Below are 18158 nucleotides of genomic sequence, written 5' to 3'. Positions count from 1 at the left end.
CGCCCACCCTAGCCACTTTGGACCCCCCCCCCCCCCCCCCCCGCCCCCGCCGCCATCTCTCTCTCTCTCTCTCTCTGGTGTGTGTGTATGTCTTTGTTTTATGTTTGTCTATATCTCCCCTTTTAAGTAATAAATGTCTAGCTTTATATATAGCCTTATGTCCATTTACTCTGCCATTCACCGCATCCAGCCGCTTGACTCTGCCGCTCGCCCGGGGACCCTGACTCCCCCCGCCGCATGGCGCTTCCACTTGCAGCTGCTCCGTAAGCTGCCCGGGACATTTCATCATCATATTTATCATAAAAGAACAAAATCTAGTACAGAGGCTTACAAGCTGGACGAACGCCAAGGAAGGGGCTATCGCCCTACTATGCACCCAAGCTTGCAGACCTCGCCGCGGTGACTCCAACCCCCAGGCTGTGCCGCCTTTTCTTTTAGTGCTCTCTTGCTTCCCTCCGGCCTGAAGTGCCTGGTGAGTAAAATCACCTTAAATAATCCTCCTTAAATGTATCTCCGGCTTTTTCCTAAGAAAACATGCGCCGTGAACACTTTGATCCCTTATCAATCACAGCCTCGGCCCGCTGATTCAGCAGCCTGCAACCTTTCCCTTCCCAAGATCATTGACTTTCCATATTATTCCCCTTCCCCGGCTAAGCCAAGGCACCCCGATAAGGACGCTAAGCGTTAAAGAAAACCGCCCAAGAATCCGGGATTTCCTCAACCGAGAAGCATCAGGGACGAATCCTGTGACAATCACAAGGCTTTTCTCCGCCCAGGCACTGACGACAATCTCGTGACTCAGAGCACAGCGACTCCGGGAGCACGAAGGCGGAGCGGCAAGCCCAGGAACCCTAGGTCAGCCCAGACAGCCCGCGCGTGCGCAGTGCCTCGCCTCGGGATTTCCTTCCCGCCGCTCACACTGGGAAGCCAAACGCCAAATCTGTCCCCACGTAGCCGCCGCCGCCTGGGCTCCCGCCCACTCCCAGGCGCGCCTGCGCACGTCCCCACGCACGCTCCGGCGTACGGCGGCGGCCAGGGGTCGCGAGCCGGTGGAAGACCCGCGCGCGCGGAGCAGCCCGGGGAGTCGGCGCTTTTTTCCCTCCCTCCTCCCCATTCCCCTCCCCGCTCCCTTTCCCCCTCCCCAAGAATGTTCCGCTACGAGGTGAGTGGCTGCGACCGGAAGTGACCCCTCCCTCGCCCGCGCGCCCCTTTTTCCTCTGCCGCCCGCCGCGTGGGTCCTGTGCCGCTGAGGAGGGGGCAGGGCGCGGGTGGCTGGGGACTCGGCATCGGCCGTGGGACTCGGGTGGGGCCCGGACCGGACCGCGGAGGGGCGGGACTGGAGAGAGCCGGCCGCTGGGTTGCGGCCGGGAGGGCCCGTTAAGTGCGGTAACCTGACCCTACACTTGGCGCCTCCGCCCCCGGAGCTGCCGAGGAGATTAGCATTGCTCCTACCCGGTTGCTTTTCCTGAGGCAGACTCCCCGGGGGATGCCCACGGAAGCTTTTCCCGCCCTGCACCCGGAACCCCTTCTCTCCTGTAACACACACCCCTATGCACGCGGGCAGCCGTCAGGTGCAGGGGCCGGGACTGGCCTTTTGGCCAAGACTTTAGTCGGCCGGTGAAGAAGGCACGGAGTGGGGAGGGGGGCGTGTCCGGCAGAAGTTTCTACGGGGTGAGTGGAAGAAAAGGATGGGTTTCGGGACTTGTCCGGAGAATGTAGCTGTTTGCTGATAGCCACCCGCTGCTATGTGACCTTGAGCAACTCCAAATCTTGGGATGAAACAGATTCCGGATCTACGGTTTAAGGACTGAGTTAGGGAAATCCTTAGAGAGTCATCCTGATTTGGGCAAGTAGATCATTGTGATTTCATAGAGAGTTGCTAGACGTTGCTTCTGTTGTGGAGGCAGTTGTGGGGCTGGCTCTGTGGAAGATTGAGAGGACCGTAGCATGGGTCAAAAGAGCCTTAAAAGTTCCCAGGTGAGGTAAATCACAAGCCGTCCTATTAGAGTGTGGAATTCCAATTTGGAATCTTTGAACATTGAAAGCAGTAGGATCCTTGATTTTACATTTTTGACTCAACTTACTCCGTCTAAACATGGAGATGATGAGATACAGTGAATAGAAATTGCCAGAAGAAGCAGTGGTGCATGCCCTTAATCCCACCACTCAGGAAGCAGAGGCAGGCAGGTTTCTGTATTCAAGGCCATCCTGGTCTACCAGGCGAGTTCCTGGACACCCAGAGCTGTTACACAGAGAAACCCTATCTAGAAACAAAACAAAACAAAGTTGCCAAAAGTAAAGAAAACGTGTTAAACAGAAGTGAGAAAAATGATTGAAATTAGAATACACCTAGCTAATTTACTGGCTGGAAGGTGAGGCAGAAGGATCAGCCTGTACCTCGAGAAATAGTAGAACATACCCAAGATGATATGGTGATTCTAGCTTTTATTCAGCATTTTACAATCTTTGCTTTGTTTGATCTTCACACAGATTTCTTTAAATCAGGGTGTATTTGGCTCAAAATTACAGCTTAAGGGACTGAGGTTTAGTACCTAGCACAAAGCCTGAGACATAGTAGGCCCTCACAGTATCACTGAATTAATTTAAAAAATGAGTTGCTGGAGCAATTGCTCAGCTGTTAAGACCACTGGCTGCTCTTCCAGAGGACCCAGGTTCAATTCCCAGCACCCACATGGAAATTCATAACTGTAACTCCAGTTCCAAGGGACATGGCACCCTCATACAGACATACATGCAGGCAAGCCACCAATGCACGTGAAAAAAAAATAAGAATTTTTAAAAGTTAATTAAGTTCATGATTAGACAGTTTTGTAAGAGTAGAGTAAGAACCTCTGATTGTTTTTCTAATGCTCAGCTTAATTGTGGATAAAAATGTTTTTAGTTCTGCATTCTGGCTAGAGTTTAATTCTACAGGAAAGAGGAAGAAAGATGGACAGATTTCAAAGGGTTGGGGAAACAGCATGGATGTAGTGAGGAAAATATGTTTTATTGTCAAAACTATATGAAACTCAAGATTATGAGTATTCATTTATAATTAGCACTATCTCAGCCTGTGGAATAAAAGAATTGTGTGTTTATCTACCAAAAGTCTTAAGCTGTTACTGCCATTAAAGAGAACCAGTATTAGGACTTACTTTAAATGACTGAGTAAATGTCATGAAAAGTTAACTGTCTTTCTCTTTTTTGCAGTCTTTAGAGGATTGTCCTCTAGATGAAGATGAAGATGCATTTCAAGGCCTGGGAGAAGAAGATGAAGAAATCGACCAATTCAATGATGATACATTTGGGTCAGGTGCAGTTGGTAAGTGGCATCTTTCTTTTTATGTCTGTTGATCTTATCAAGTGCTTTGGTCTTAGTAAAGTCAACCTCTGATTTGAATTTTTGTTTGTTCTGTGTGCATATGCATAAGTGTAGGTTAGTGTAGCGTGTGCCGGGCTGTTTTGTGGAGGTCAGAGGACAGCTTTCAGGAGTTGGTTCTCATATTCCACTCTGTTGAGAAAGAAAGGGTCTCTTGTTTCTGCCTCAGAGCTACGTATTCCAGGTGAGGTGGCCCAGAGATGGAAGTCACTCTTGTGTCTCCACCTCCTGTTCCAAAGTAGGAATGTTGAGATTACAGATGTGGGCCCAGTGCATGCAGCTGTGCTCTGAGGTTCAGACTCAGGTCGTCAGACTTGTGCATGCAGTGGTTTTATCTGCTAAGCTGAGCCTTCTTCCCGACCCAGTTCTGTTTCTTATATAATAGTACAGACTCCCCTCAGTCACAGTAGTTTATCTTCTCTTCTGCTCACCTGGGCATCTGCCTTACCTGTAATAACGGGTAGTCTCACTACAGTGTAGCTCTTGGTTGCCAGTGTAAAGAATTTAAATCCCTGGAAAAGTAGACTTTTAAATGATGATGAAAATAATTGTAGATAAAAGGGAGTATTTGTAGAGCACACAAGGAAAACTAATGGACTTGTAGAAAATTCTATATAAGACATTTTAAAATTCAGTCTACCACAATCAAAAGGAGGAAGAGGAGAAAGATTTTGAGTGCTAGGCTAGCTTGGGCTATATGGGAAAAAGCCCTGTCTCAAAAGGGGGAAAACATTCTAGACCATCACAAGTATATTGCATAATAATTACTGCTGTCTCAAGGTTTCTTCAGTACATTGAAAACACTTTCTATACAAAGAATTTTGGTGATAGAATATCTTCATGAGTTCATAAAAATACTCTGAACAAGTTCAGAGAAAGTAAACTAACAAGTTAAAGTTTGTGCTTTTAAAAAGAACAAGTAAAGTGGACAGATGAGAACATGAAATGTAGCTATGCCTGCTTCTGCTGTCAGAATCCGGCAATAACGGTGTTTTGATTAGGAGTGTGTATAAATATTTGCGATTTCTTTGGAATTGCTGAAGTTCAGTCTTTGCAACAAGTGTTCCAAGTTAAATAATAAGAAATCCAGGAAAAAATACAGTAGTATTGGGTGATCCTAAGGTGTTCAGTTTCAAAAAACTTTAAAATTGTTAAAGTAGCTACTGGTTTTGTAATAATTTATTTAGACAGCTTAAATTCTTCCAAGCTCACAGAGTTGAATGAAGTGGCAAAAATGGAAAGGTTTGCTTTATCTAGAAAGCCAAAATTGTCACAAAGGAGAGCAACAAGAGATAACTGAAAGTAGAAGCAGTGCTTGGTAGAGAAGGGCGTAGAGAGCTTTGGAGGACAGCCAGCGCTCAGGAGGTGAGATTGTCCAGGAGAGTGGCACGATCCAAGATGCTGTTGTCTGTCTCCATGGAGACAGCAAAGGAAGCTATGTAGAATAGAATTACAGGCACTGAGGAATGATATGAATTGCAAATAGTATTTAGGAGGTAGTTTAGCAGTAACCCCCAAAATAAAATAGAAGCAGCAAACAGCATATGCTTCTCTGGATTTTTCTATTATTTACTAGATTTCTATTCTAGATTTACTAAGATGAGACAGCATAATAATGTATTCTCAATTTTTGAACCTTGATAGAATGATTTTCACCTTCTTACTGACAAAGTTTTGACAATATTCCCCATTCCCCCTTATATTTTTGTTTATCGTCACAAGATAGGAACACTGACTTGGAAAGGATACTAGACTATATAGAACTATTTTATGTGATCAGGTAAAGGTTTTTGGCGTGCATAGTAGAACAGTTGGTAGAATGTAGAGGCAACAGGATAACGTGGCTAGCTTACTTTGCACCTGAGAACAGAAGGGTGATTAAGGACTTCTTTGCCAACAAAGATTATACTAGAGAAAAGTTTTCCAAAGGTCTTTGCTTTCCATTCAGAGTTTGATAAAATGGAATTGTAAACTGAAATTCTTTATTCCTTTACAACATCTTTGTTATGGAAAAAAATGCTTTCTAAGATGATCTGTCACTTCTTTGGAAAAAACATTATAGATACACAAGCAATATAGAGAGTTTAAACCAATGGATTTAAATTGTCGATTTAATGATTTGTGATTTGTGGTGTCAGCGCCTTGAATAATACCTGTTAGTATAGTGGATACCGTAGGTCACCGGCAACAAAAGTTCTTATGTCACCTTTCTGTAAGAAACTTAACCTTTGTCTTCTGTATAAAAAAAAGTGTTTACATCATCTCAGAGCAACAAATGGTATTAAGTAATCCCTATCCGTTTTCTGAAAATAAAAGCTTAAACTTAACCTGGTGGTCATAGACGCCATTCTCGATATTGAACGTATATTATTAATTTTTACAGCAGTGTTTGTTTCCCCTGTACTAGGGGTTGAACAAATGCCTCACAAGGTGAGTGCTGTACCACTGAACTGTATCCCCAGCCTCAGTATTGTCCTAATTTTAATAGATAAACACAGTGGCCAAGGGGTTCAGGAACTGTAAATACAAATAGTGTGAGTTACTGATTGTAGTACAGGTGTATTTGGTGAAGTCTGGAAATCTGCTTTTATTTAGAAGAGCTCAGTGTTCCTCCCCACTTTTCTCCTTAACATAAACTTAATGACTTAGATGACATGCACTTTTTGTTTTTATTTAGAAATAGCTGCCTGACGGTAGTGGTGAACGCCTTTAATTCCAGCACTTGAGAAGCAGAGACAGAGGCAGGCAGAGCTTAGTGAGTTCAAGGACAGCCTGGTCTACAGGCAAGCTCCAGACAGCCAGAGCTAAACACGCAAACCCTTTCTTGAAAAACCAAAAAAGAAAAAAGGAAAAATAGCCTGAAGATGGGCTTGAAATTTATGGAAAGAGTTCATTCAGGGTATACAGTTGATTAAGTGGAAAAATGTCTCCTTCCTTTTATTATTCTTTATATATCTATTTGACCATTAGTAAACTTAGGTCAGACATTGGCATATAGCTGAGCAACTATATTTTTAGTTTGTGTTCATGTTTTAGTTCATTTGTATGTGCATGTTTGTGTTGAGCTTTTAGTTTCACTTTATCGTGTGTATTTTGTGTGGTGTGTGTGTGTGTGTTCATGTTGCATGTGTGAAGGTGTGTGTAGAGCTAGAGAGTAATGTAACTTCCTCAATTACCCTCCCACTTTATTAAATGCTGAGATAGGGTCTCTAGCTGAATTCAGAGCTTGCTAGCCTTTCTAAGTAACTTGACCCCAAGATATCCCTTCCCCATCCCTTGTTCCTTCCCCCCACCTCTGCACCACTGGGATTACAGATGGGATACCAACAGATTTTTATGTGGATGCTAGGGATTTGAACTCTTAACCTCATGTTTATATGGCAAGTGCTATGTCCACTGACCCATCGCTCCAGTTCCGGTACCGATTTATTATTATTGTTGTTGTTGTTGTTATTTTATGTTCATTGGTGTTCTGCCTGCATGCATGACTGTGTGAGGGTTGTCAGAAGCCCTGGAACTATAATTACAAACAGGTGTGAGCTGCCATGTGGGTGTTGGGAATTGAACCCAGGTTCTCTGGGAGAACACCCAGTGCTCTTAACCACTGAACCATCTCTCCAATCCCAGTTACCTTTTTCTTGATAATGTTTCATAATTAGCCACTTGAATTCTGTAAGTATATATATACATATATGCTGAGAATTCTGTAAGTATATATGTACATATATGCTTATAAGTAAGATTTACAAGTAAAATTTAAATTACATATTATTTATTTATTTATTTTCAAGACAGGGTCTCTGTGTAGCCCTCACTGTCCTGGAACTGACTCTGTAGACCAGGCTGGCCTTGAACTCTGGACTCTGAGATCCGCCCACCTCTGCCTCCCAAATCTTGGGATTAAAGGTATGACCCACCACCACCCAGTTAAATTCTATAATTTTTATCTGAAGTATATTTTTTCCCTTTTGAGCACAACATGGTGTCTTTCAGAGCTTCTCATAATAAAGTAGCTCCTTAAATTCTTTTCTATAAGATGACACTTGACCATGTATTTTGTTAAGGGGCTGAAAACCCCACATGAAAGATGGCTTATGTTTAGAGGCTTGGATTTGTTTGCTTGCTTGTTTGTTTTGGGTTTTTTTTTTTTTTTTTAGTTTTGGTTTTTTGAGACAGGGTTTCCTCTGTATACCAGCTCTGACTGTCCTAGAACTTACTCTGTAGACCAGACCGGCCTCCAACTCACAGATCTATCTGCCTCTGCCTCTGCCTCTGCCTCTGGAATTAAAGGTGTGCACCAACTGCCCTGCCTAGTCCACAATTATTTTTAATTTATTTATTTTATGTATAGGAGTGCTATGTTGACTTTATGCCAGAAGAGGGTATCAGATCCCACTCTAGATGGTTGTGAGCCACCATGTGGTTGCTGGGAATTAAACTCAGGATCTCTGGAAGAGCAGCCAGTGCTCCTAACCACTGAGCCATCTCTCCATGATCCACATCATTTTAAGGACACCTTAATAAGACTAATGTTTGGATCTTTCACAGAGTTTTGATCCCAAAATCTTGAATTTAGAAGTCCTACCTGCTTTATTTTTTGGAACATTAGTATTATTTATATATGTGATACATTTCTATTTGATAAATAGTAAAATTTAAATATATAGCCTGACTCTAAACATGAGTTAGCCTATGTAAATACTTAAGTCTCTTAAGATATGCATCATGTTTCCTACAGTGTAGTTTTAAATCCTCAGAATGCTTTTTGCTAGGGAATAAGCTAAATTAGTACGTTGGTAGAATGGGATTGTATATAGTGGTTAAAAAGAATGAGAAAAGAAAATCAGTGTTGGGTGCTGGAGAGACAGCATAGCAGTTAAGGATACTGGCTGCTTTTCCAGAGGTTCTGAGTTCAATTCTCAGCAACCACATGGTGACTCACAGCCATCTGCAATGAGATCTGGTGTCTTCTTCTGGCCTGCAGGCATTCCTGTATGCAGAATACTGTATACATACTAAATAAGTAAATCTTTTTTTTTAAAAAAAAAATGAGTATTTCCATGTATTTACACAAGAAGATATCCAAGGTACAGTGTACAAAGGGAGAGTTAAAATCCTGGATTTGTTGTCATCATCACAGTGTGACCAGTCTTTGAACATCTATTTATTTACATTTTTGTCTACCTTTCTTCCATGTTCCCATAGAATTTTCTTCTAGTGCAGTGTGTCCCTTGCTTATTCATTGTGTTTATTTTGTTTTCCTGTTTGAAGACTAGGAGAGGGTAACATTTCTGTCTTGTACATTGGATCCTGTGTTCCTAAAACAACACTTGTCATATAATAAAGGCTTTAAAAATATTGACTAAAATTTAATAGATTCAAAGACTTAAATTCTAAGTGGTTCTCAACCTTCCTAATTTTCAACCCTTTAATATAGTTCCCTATGTTGTGGTGACTCCCCAACAATAAAATTATTCTCATAACTGTAATTTTGATATTATTATGAATTGTAAATATTTTTGGAGATAGGCTTGCACAAGGGTCTGTGGCCCATAAGTTGAGAACTGCTGGCTTAGAAGAAGATGGCAGTTAAATTTAAGAGAATGTCTTGTGTTAGTGCTATAGGTCTTTACTTTTTCCTGTAGTGTTTGCCTGAAATATCTTCAAATCCTGAAACTAGTAGTGTACCCAAAGTATTATAAATATCTATCCCCAGTTTAGAAGTCACTTTCAGACTGGGAAAAGATTCAGACATTGTTAGTTAATACTTGAAATTGTTGAGAGAGAGAGAATGAATGAGAGTGAGAATGTATGTGACTGTATTCCTACTTGAGTGTCCAGTTACGTGCCCTTTTGTGAGTGGAGATCGAAGCAGGTGTCCCACCCTTGGAGCTGGTGTGGTGGGCATCTGCAGGATCCCTGACCCGTTATACAAGTACTAGCATCCAGACTTCAGTCTTCATGATTGTGCAGCAAGTATTGCTATCCACTAAGTCTTTTCTCCAGACCCCCAGAACTTGTATTTTATTTCTAATATGTTTTCTATTTTTAATAGTGAAAAGTTCACTTTATGTATGTCGTGTCTACTTACAGAAACTTAACTGTCATAAAACCTTTTTGTTATGATAGAAAGGTAGGTGGGTGGGTGGGTAGATAGATAGATAGATAGATAGATAGATAGATAGATAGATAGATAGATAGATAGATAGATAGAAAGAATTTATTTATTTGTTTGTTTGATTGTTTCTGAGGCAGGGTCTCATTGTTCTACTCTGGCTGCTCTGGAACTTGCTGTGTAGGCCAGGCTGACCCAGAGCTCACAGACATCTACCTGCCTCTGCCTCCCAGGTCCTGAGATTAAAGATGCTGAGCTACATTTCTTCTATGAACTGACTTGTCTTACAGATGATGATTGGCAGGAAGCACATGAGCGCCTGGCTGAACTGGAAGAGAAGCTACCTGCGGCAGCTGATGAACAAACAGGCAATAGAGAGAGGGATGAGATGGACTTGTTGGGTGACCATGAGGAAAATCTAGCAGAAAGGCTCAGTAAGATGGTGATTGAAAATGAGCTAGAAGATCCAGCTATCATGAGAGCAGTGCAGACCAGGCCGGTTTTACAAGTAAGTTACTCTTATGTGGGAACTAACAATGGCTCATATAACAACAGATTAATTAAGTACTGAGCTTTATCATTTATTCTCTATTCAATAACAGACTTACATGTGCCATAGAAAATTATTAATTGGTTAGTTGGGGTGACTCACATGTAAAATGCCAGCATTGGGGAGGCCGAGGCTTGCAGATCACTGTGGGTTGGAGTTAACCTAGCTACTTCGTAAGTTCAAGGACAGCCTGGACTACAGAATAAGACCCTATCTCATAAAAGAAAACAGACCAAACGGTTGATAATTCCTGATTTTGGCATTTTTGTAGATAAAGTTGAGGAATTGTGTATTCTGGGACAGTGTGACATCTTATTCCCAAGTAGTTGAGGTTCAAGTCCAAGAGCCACACTTTTCTACTCTGTGTACATTTCTTTTTTGGCAGCCTCAACCCAGAAGTCTGAATTCCAGCATCTGGGATGGATCTGAAGTTCTGAGGCGAATCCGTGGACCACTTCTTGCTCAGGTATTGAACATTTTCTTTGTGTGTACAATGCCTCGTATTTACAGATAAGTTAGCTCCCGTTGTCATCCTTGTCTTACTGTGATAATATAGTATATTATTAGCAGTAATATACTGTAATAATATAGAAGTGTGTCTCATTCACCAGTGTTAACTTTCTCTGCTGTATCCAGCACTTGCCAGTTGTACCTGCTAATGCTCCCTTCCTCAGCCCTCAGTTTGAAGGCTAAAAGGGAGTTGTTAGAGCTCATAGATGTCAGTGAGTGATTTGAGCTAGTTAAATTCTAGACAAAACTGCAGATCAGGGCCAGATTGTTGGACGGTGGTAGGGCACAAGGCCAAAGGGCTGATTATGAAAGGATAATATAAAAGATAATAATATAATAATAGGAATCATAAAATTGGTCTACATATTTATCAAAAGTCAGAGAATTGTATACTAAAGGATGACTTTTACTATATACGAGTTAAAATTAAATAAAAATTAAGATAACTTCTCAAGGTATCTTTGGCATCTATAGAAATTATTAAAACATTACAAGCTAGATAATCTCTCTGTGTGCTTTTTAACCACTCCTCAATTAGGAAATGCCTGCAGTGTCTGTATTAGAATATGCCTTGCCGCAGCGGCCCCCGCAGGGCCCAGAAGATGATCGGGACCTTTCTGAGCGAGCTTTACCAAGACGGTCAACATCACCTGTCATTGGAAGTCCTCCTGTTAGAGCTGTTCCTATAGGCACCCCACCTAAGCAGATGGCCATTCCCAGCTTCAACCAACAGGTACCTTTCATTAATGTACACAGCCCAGAATATTGGGAATCTGGGCAAAACTATTTGGGATACTGGGAGGAGGGTGGACATTGTGGGTAGGCACTAGAAGAATAGCCAATTAGAGAAGAAGTTAGTGCAGATGAGACACATTCCCAAATACCATTTGCTGCTGCTGCTTCTGATACCTTTTAACCGGGGGAGAAAAGAGTAGTTAGCCACATTAGTGTATTATATCCTTTTTGAAGTGTTTTGCTGGCTGCCGGGTACATTAGCAGAGAGATAACTGAAAGCTGGGGGGAGTGGGAACACTCAGCATTGTCCACATCCCTTTTTACCTTTAAGATATCCCTGCTTTCCCTAGAGCCTGTGCAGTCCTGTTCCATAGACTTTCCTCCACCTGAAACCAGCAGCTGAAAAGGAAGGCCAATTTGGAAGGTATGGGGGGAGGGTGGTGTTGGTATGGCCTAGTTAGGCTCAATATCCTAAGAAATGGTGGAGTCACAATGTATCACAACATTGCTGAGCATGGCGGCCATATCACTGAGGCTTCAGAATAGGACTTAGTTAATCCTCCAGCTTTCTTATCATTCCTTGTCCCTCGCTATAACCAAAATATATCCTCTTGGAGAAAATTTTCAAGTCAGAATGTCTGCTGGTACTTCCCTCAGATAGCATGGAAGGGTGGGGATACTGGAGAATTAGCTAAATCTTCCTCAGTTAAAATGAAGCTAATTTGTGAGAGGAAGTGAATGAAGGTTCTCTGTTTGAACCCATAGCCAGAGCAATTTGCTTAGAAGTAGGGCTTTGCATTGAGTTCTGTGTCTCTACCGGTACTTGAGGGGAGGGAGTGTAGGATGGCAAAAGACTGATTTCATTGAGTGTAGTTGTGTATGTTTGTCTTAATAGATTCTGTGTCCGAAGCCTGTTCATGTGCGGCCCCCAATGCCACCACGTTATCCTGCTCCCTATGGTGAGAGGATGTCACCAAACCAGCTCTGCAGTGTCCCGGTATGTCACTTTATAACGTAATAGGAATGTCTAATGTGAGCTTCATGATCACCATTAGTATGTAGTAGAGCTGATATTCCTAGATTATATGTATTCCTTGTAATCTCTCCTTATTTCCTGGGTTTTGTGGTCCCAAGGTCAAAGGAGAAAAGTTTTCTTTGTTACATGCCACTTTTTGTAAGCTCATCTGGGAATTACTGTACTCTTAGCACTCAGTAGACTGAGACAGAAGGATTCTTAATTCCGGGCTAGCCTGGTCTGCATAGCAAGTGAGTTTCAGGCTACCAGTTTGAGCTACTTAGCAAGACGCTGTCTGCGTTCATTTTTACTTTCTGCTACTTAAGCCTTTCGTTCTGCTGCTGTCTTTTTCCTGCTATTTGACAGAGTGTTCCATAATTTCTTGCGTTCTTTTCTGGTATAAAGCTCTCCAGTTTGAGGGTTTTTACATCTAACTTTATACCAAATTTATTATGAGTTTGCTTAATATATTGATTTGCTTGGTCCATAATATGAACATAATTTCCCTTTTTTGTGTCCTTAGAACTCCTCCCTTCTGGGCCACCCTTTTCCGCCTAGTGTTCCTCCTGTACTCAGTCCCCTGCAGAGAGCACAGCTTCTTGGAGGAGCACAGGTATGCCTACGATTTAGCCTACCCCATAAAGATCATCCTACTGACCTAAAATCCACTGCTTGACACCTGTTTCTTTAACTCTTAGCACGTGGCCCTTTGTTTTCATGCCATGCTCCCCCCCTTCTCAAGCAAGGACATTAACGGAAATAGTATTTACCTTTTTGGTGGTGCATGCCTATAATTCCAACACTTGGGAGACTGAATTAGGATCATGTGTTTGAGACCAGCCAGGGCTACATGGGAGTTCCCAAACAGCCCGAAGTACCTAATGAAACCTGTCACAAAGGGGAATAGGGATAGTGGGAATTGCTAATTCTGTTATATTAAAGATCTTGTTCTTCTTTGCAGCTACAGCCTGGACGGATGTCTCCCAGCCAGTTTGCACGGGTCCCTGGATTTGTTGGTAGCCCCCTGGCTGCCATGAATCCTAAGTTGCTACAAGGGCGAGTTGGGCAGATGCTTCCCCCAGCACCAGGCTTCCGTGCCTTCTTTAGTGCTCCACCCCCCACTACTCCACCCCCCCAGCAACATCCTCCTGGCCCAGGACCTCACCTGCAAAACCTAAGGTATACAAAACATGTCTCTGTTGATCCATTGTCAGCCAAGTCCTTTTTAGTTTTATGGTGTAAAAGTTTTATTTCTCGTTTAGTTTTGATATAAAACTCTTTTATGGTAGAAGTATTTGAGAAGTTCCTGGATCCTCACGTTGTCAGAGAACTGCTTAAGTCTTCAGGCTCCACACTGCTCTCTGGAGTATTATGCCTCCTTTGCACATGATAGATTAACTGCTTCTTTTACTAAAGTTTTATTTCATACCCATTTTTCAAATATGCAGTAAGATGCATGGTGCTGATGACTGAAACAGATAAAGACAGGCCAAGAAGCTAGCTCATCTCAGTCCAGCTGAGTTGCTGGTTTTATAAGAAGACGGATTTGGATTCTGCTTTGATAAAATTGTGTCTTATTATGTAAATCATATCAGTTCGTGTTCTCAAGAAAAACATCAGTAGAAGATACATATATGTGGGAAAAGTTTGTTTTAATCTAAGGAATTGACTAGCAAATTGGAAATCCATTTAGTAGGCTAGAAACTAAGAGTCACATTGCAGTCTTGACCCTGAAGTATGTCAGCCAGTAGGCTAGAGTCCCAGCAGAATGTCATTTCTGGTCTTGATAGAGGTTTCTTCTCTGAGAGACTTCGGTTTTGGCTGTTAGGCCTCCCAGATTAGGGAGGGCAATTTCTCAAAGTCAGCTGATTATAGATGTAAGTTTTATCTATAAAATAGCCGTGTCTGCATTGGGGTTTGGTATCATAAATAATATAAACTTTGGTGTCATAGGTAATCAGATTGACATGTAAAATTAACTGCTACATATACAATTTCTATGTCATTCCCACAAAAAAAAGTTAAATACATTAAACCTGTTAGGAACAAGAAGAATTGTATCACTTTACTACTAAAGCACTGAAGTAGTTCATTGAAGGAACACTGAAGGTGTTTCCTAGTCATCCTCTTGGGTTTAAGAATTGGTCATTGTGGAAGAAATTTAAAAATATAGCTTTCCCTTCTAAAAGCCTGTTTGGAATACACTCGGGCCATCCCTTCAGTGAACATGTGTGACATTATCCTGTACTGACAATCTTTTAAAAAATGAAGTCATCAAGATGAGATAATCAAGAACCATTTTCGTTTTTTTCTTAGACCTCAGGCCCCAATGTTTAGACCAGACACAACTCACCTTCATCCACAGCACCGGCGCCTGTTGCATCAGAGGCAGCAGCAGAGCAGAAAGTGAGTACTCATCGTTCTCCTGACATGTAAGAGGAAGCTGCTGACGCGGGCTCTTTTTCTTGTTTGGTTGGTTTTTGCTCTTTTTTTTTTTTTTCTCCTACATTTGTTAAGTGCGGAGCATATTTTGTTGTGTCTATGCTGTGTGTATCTGTGGAGGGCAGAAGGAAGTCTTCAGGCTCTGCACTGCTGCAGAACAAGCAGTATAGAGGGGTAAACAACTGTGCAGGGAGTGGTTCTTCCACCAAGTGCCATAACCCACTGAACTATATATATCACTGGCCCTTCTCTTCTTCTGTTATATATACATGTATACACACACACTATATGCTAGCTCTCTAAATGATGAGATTTCTGTTATATTTATTTACTTACTATATGTGACAAAGTCATGTTGGCCTTAAGTCATAGTTAAAGTTGATCTCTGACATTTATATTCCTTATCAAATTTATAATCACCATCTTGACTGCCTTTTTCTTTGTCTTCTAATTCAGAAATAATCTTGAAATACAGTAGCCAGCTCTAAATGTAGGTGTTAGTGAGCACAATGGTCATTCTTTTCCTCACATTATTTTGTCTTCATTCACATGTAAATGTAAATGTATGTATGTATGTATGTATGTATGTCTGTCCCTGGCTGTATGGCCAAACTTTAGTAGGTTTTGAAAACTAAAAACAGCAGGATATATAAAGCCTCTGACTTCTGTGTCTATATCAAGTCATTCTATAATTATTTGCCTAGATAAATTAAGGAAACTTGGTATAGCTGTGAGGAGTTTTCAACATCCGATTTTGTTCTCTGTGTATAATTCTCACTTTCAGAAATGTTCTAGAATATATTTTTGCAGGGGAGAAAAAGGAAACCAATGTGGACTTATAAACAAAACTCCAAATAGAAGCTATATAGAGAAAAATTAATACATTTAACTGTATTAAAATAATTAAATTTAATTCTTGGCAGGTGTTGGTGACACATGCTTGTAATTCTATCACTTGGAGGCAAAGACCTAAAAAAGGAAGAAGCCAAACAAATAATAAACAAAGACCGCTAAAAAAAATTCTTTGAGGAAGAAATGAAAACACTAACAAAGCGCATGCCCAAATATTTAGTTCTCATTAGAAGAAAATGTATTGAATGGTTCCTAAAACTGAAGAAATGTTCAAGCACACTTAATTCAGTGTAAAGATGAAAATTAAGACAGTAGTTACCATCTTGAGACAAGCACAACCTGAAGTTTCTCACTGCTCTATTTGGAATGAGGATTGAGTATGTAGCTCCTCGGGAGAGGATTTAGGCAGCAGACAAAGTTACAAACATAGCTAGACCACATCTGTGCAGTTTCACGTTGTAATATATTTTTGTGATGTAAAGAAACAAGGAGTAGAATTATCCCGTTACCATTTATGTAATCAAAAGTATACAGAATAATACTGTATAAGATTCAAAACCCTGCAGTAGGGTGCACTCCTGTAATCAATCCCAGCACTTGGAAAGTAGAGGCAAGCAGATCTCCGTGAGTTCAAGGCCAGCCTGGTCTACAAAGTGAATTCCAGGACAGCCAAGACTGTTACACAGAGAAACCGTGTCTTTGGGGGAGGAGGGGACTAAAAGACAAACCAAGTATGGTGGCTCATGCATTTAATCCCAGTATTGTGGAAGTAAAAGCTCTGTGGGTCTCTCTCTGAGTTCCAGGGAGGCTGATCTACAAAGACAGATGAACAAGCAGTATAAAGGTATGAACATGTTGAGAATCTGTCTAAAGACTGTATGGTGATTCTTATTTGAAAAGGAAGCTGTAAGAGGACCAGAGTTGAGTTTCCAGCAACTGCATTCATCATTTAGCTTATACCCACCTATTACTCCACTTCCAGGAGATCTGACGACCTCTTCTGCCTTGTACATGCACAAATACACATAAAAGTTTTTAAATAATCTTTAAGGCCTTGAACTCTCAACTGTATTACTTGGTTTTTTGAAGCAGGATCTCACTGTGTAGTCGAGATGCCTCAAACTCTATCCCAGGCTGACTTCAGATCCTCGGTTTTTAGTAAGCCTTGAGTGTTGGGAATATAAGTTTGTGTCATCATAGTTGGCTGTGTGACTTCAAAGTGAACCAAATTAGCCAAAATACATTTCTAAATCTGGACAATGGGCAAATATTTATTATAGTATTTGCTTGAGCTAGATACATCAAAGTGTTAGGATTTTCAGTGAGTTAAGGAAAAATTGTGCAGACTTCAGGATCAGATTGGCCAGTATTCAGTCTTACTCTGCCACCTGCTAAATAGCTTTGATTTCTCCTGGCCTTGGTGTATTGTCCTAAGTGAAGAAATCTACCTCCTGTGTGTGGTTATAATCTGCATGAAAGATAGGGATGTGCTTAACAAAGGGGAGGTGCTCAGATCGTAATATTATTTCTGTGACTATGTATCACATAGCTTTATTTCCCTTTCATTCTTTTTTTCCTTCAGAAAGGCAAAGGGGGATGTTTTTGAACCAGCATTTTTGTATTCCATTATTTTGAAAAGCATGGCTGACCGGGTGGTGGTGGTGCACCCCTTTAAACCCAGCACTCGGGAGGCAGAGGCAGGTGAATCCCTATGAGTTTGTGGCCAACTTGGTCTACAAGAGCTAGTTCCAAGACAGCTGGGACTGTTACACAGGGAAACCCTTATCTCTAAAAAACAAAAAAAAAAAAAAAGAAAAGAAAAGAAAGAAAAGCATGGCTAATATGCTGACTTGGCCTGAATGCAGCATGTGCTTGCCTTTCAGTCAGCATCGGAATCTCAACGGTGCCGGAGACAGAGGAAGTCACCGGACCAGTCATCAAGATCATCTCCGGAAGGATCCATATGCTAATCTCATGTTGCAGCGGGAGAAGGATTGGGTCTCTAAAATCCAGATGATGCAGCTGCAGAGCACTGATCCCTACCTGGATGATTTCTATTACCAGGTAAATAGCCAGTGCTTGCTTTGAGAACAGTTTATTTGTCCACTTTTGCCAGTAATATAATTTTCTATTGATATTGTTCAGTGAATGCAAATTGACTAAGTAGATTCTGTCCACTTTTTAGTACTTGATATTGTTGAGCTATATGTGCTCAGATTGATATTTTCATTTTGGCATTAATAATCTGTGGTGTGGGGCTAGGGATGTAGCTCAGTGGGAGAGCGCTTGCTTAGCATGTATAAGTTCAAGGCATCAATCTGTAGTACCCCATACACAGCAAAAAATAAAGAGAAGAGTATTGGCAATCTAATTTTAAAGACATCTTCATCTTTTTTGTTTATTTTTATTGAGCTATTTATTTTTCTCCTCTCCCTTCATCTGCCCTCCCCTTCTATCTTCTATAATCCCCACGTTCCCAATTTGCTCCCATCTTGTTAAAGACATCTTCATTAATTCACATTTTTAAAATACTCTTTTTAAAAGCATTTATTTTGTGGGC

General features: G+C 41.4%; 1 protein-coding gene across 2 annotated transcripts in view; it reads left to right on the top strand.

Annotated features, from left to right (window-relative positions):
• The first annotated feature begins 1007 nt into the window (after positions 1-1007).
• Positions 1008-18158, top strand: part of Patl1 (PAT1 homolog 1, processing body mRNA decay factor) — a 31801-nt gene continuing 14650 nt past the window's right edge. Inside the window, exons 1-10 of one of the 2 annotated variants that reach the window (XM_087908086.1) lie at positions 1008-1162; positions 3211-3322; positions 9785-10002; positions 10430-10510; positions 11093-11287; positions 12185-12286; positions 12828-12917; positions 13266-13483; positions 14621-14710; positions 17482-17662. In XM_087908086.1, coding sequence (XP_087764212.1) covers positions 1148-1162; positions 3211-3322; positions 9785-10002; positions 10430-10510; positions 11093-11287; positions 12185-12286; positions 12828-12917; positions 13266-13483; positions 14621-14710; positions 17482-17662 — 1302 coding nt within the window. In that variant the 5' untranslated portion in view covers positions 1008-1147. Of the gene's footprint in view, positions 1163-3210; positions 3323-9784; positions 10003-10429; positions 10511-11092; positions 11288-11639; positions 11714-12184; positions 12287-12827; positions 12918-13265; positions 13484-14620; positions 14711-17481; positions 17663-18158 lie in introns of those variants that run through there. The other variant, XM_087908087.1, reaches the window with a different exon arrangement.

The sequence above is a fragment of the Myodes glareolus genome, chromosome 7, assembly GCF_982192425.1.
Source record: "Myodes glareolus chromosome 7, mMyoGla1.1, whole genome shotgun sequence".
Classification (NCBI taxonomy): domain Eukaryota; kingdom Metazoa; phylum Chordata; class Mammalia; order Rodentia; family Cricetidae; genus Myodes; species Myodes glareolus.
This window is presented reverse-complemented; position numbering and strand designations above follow the sequence as displayed.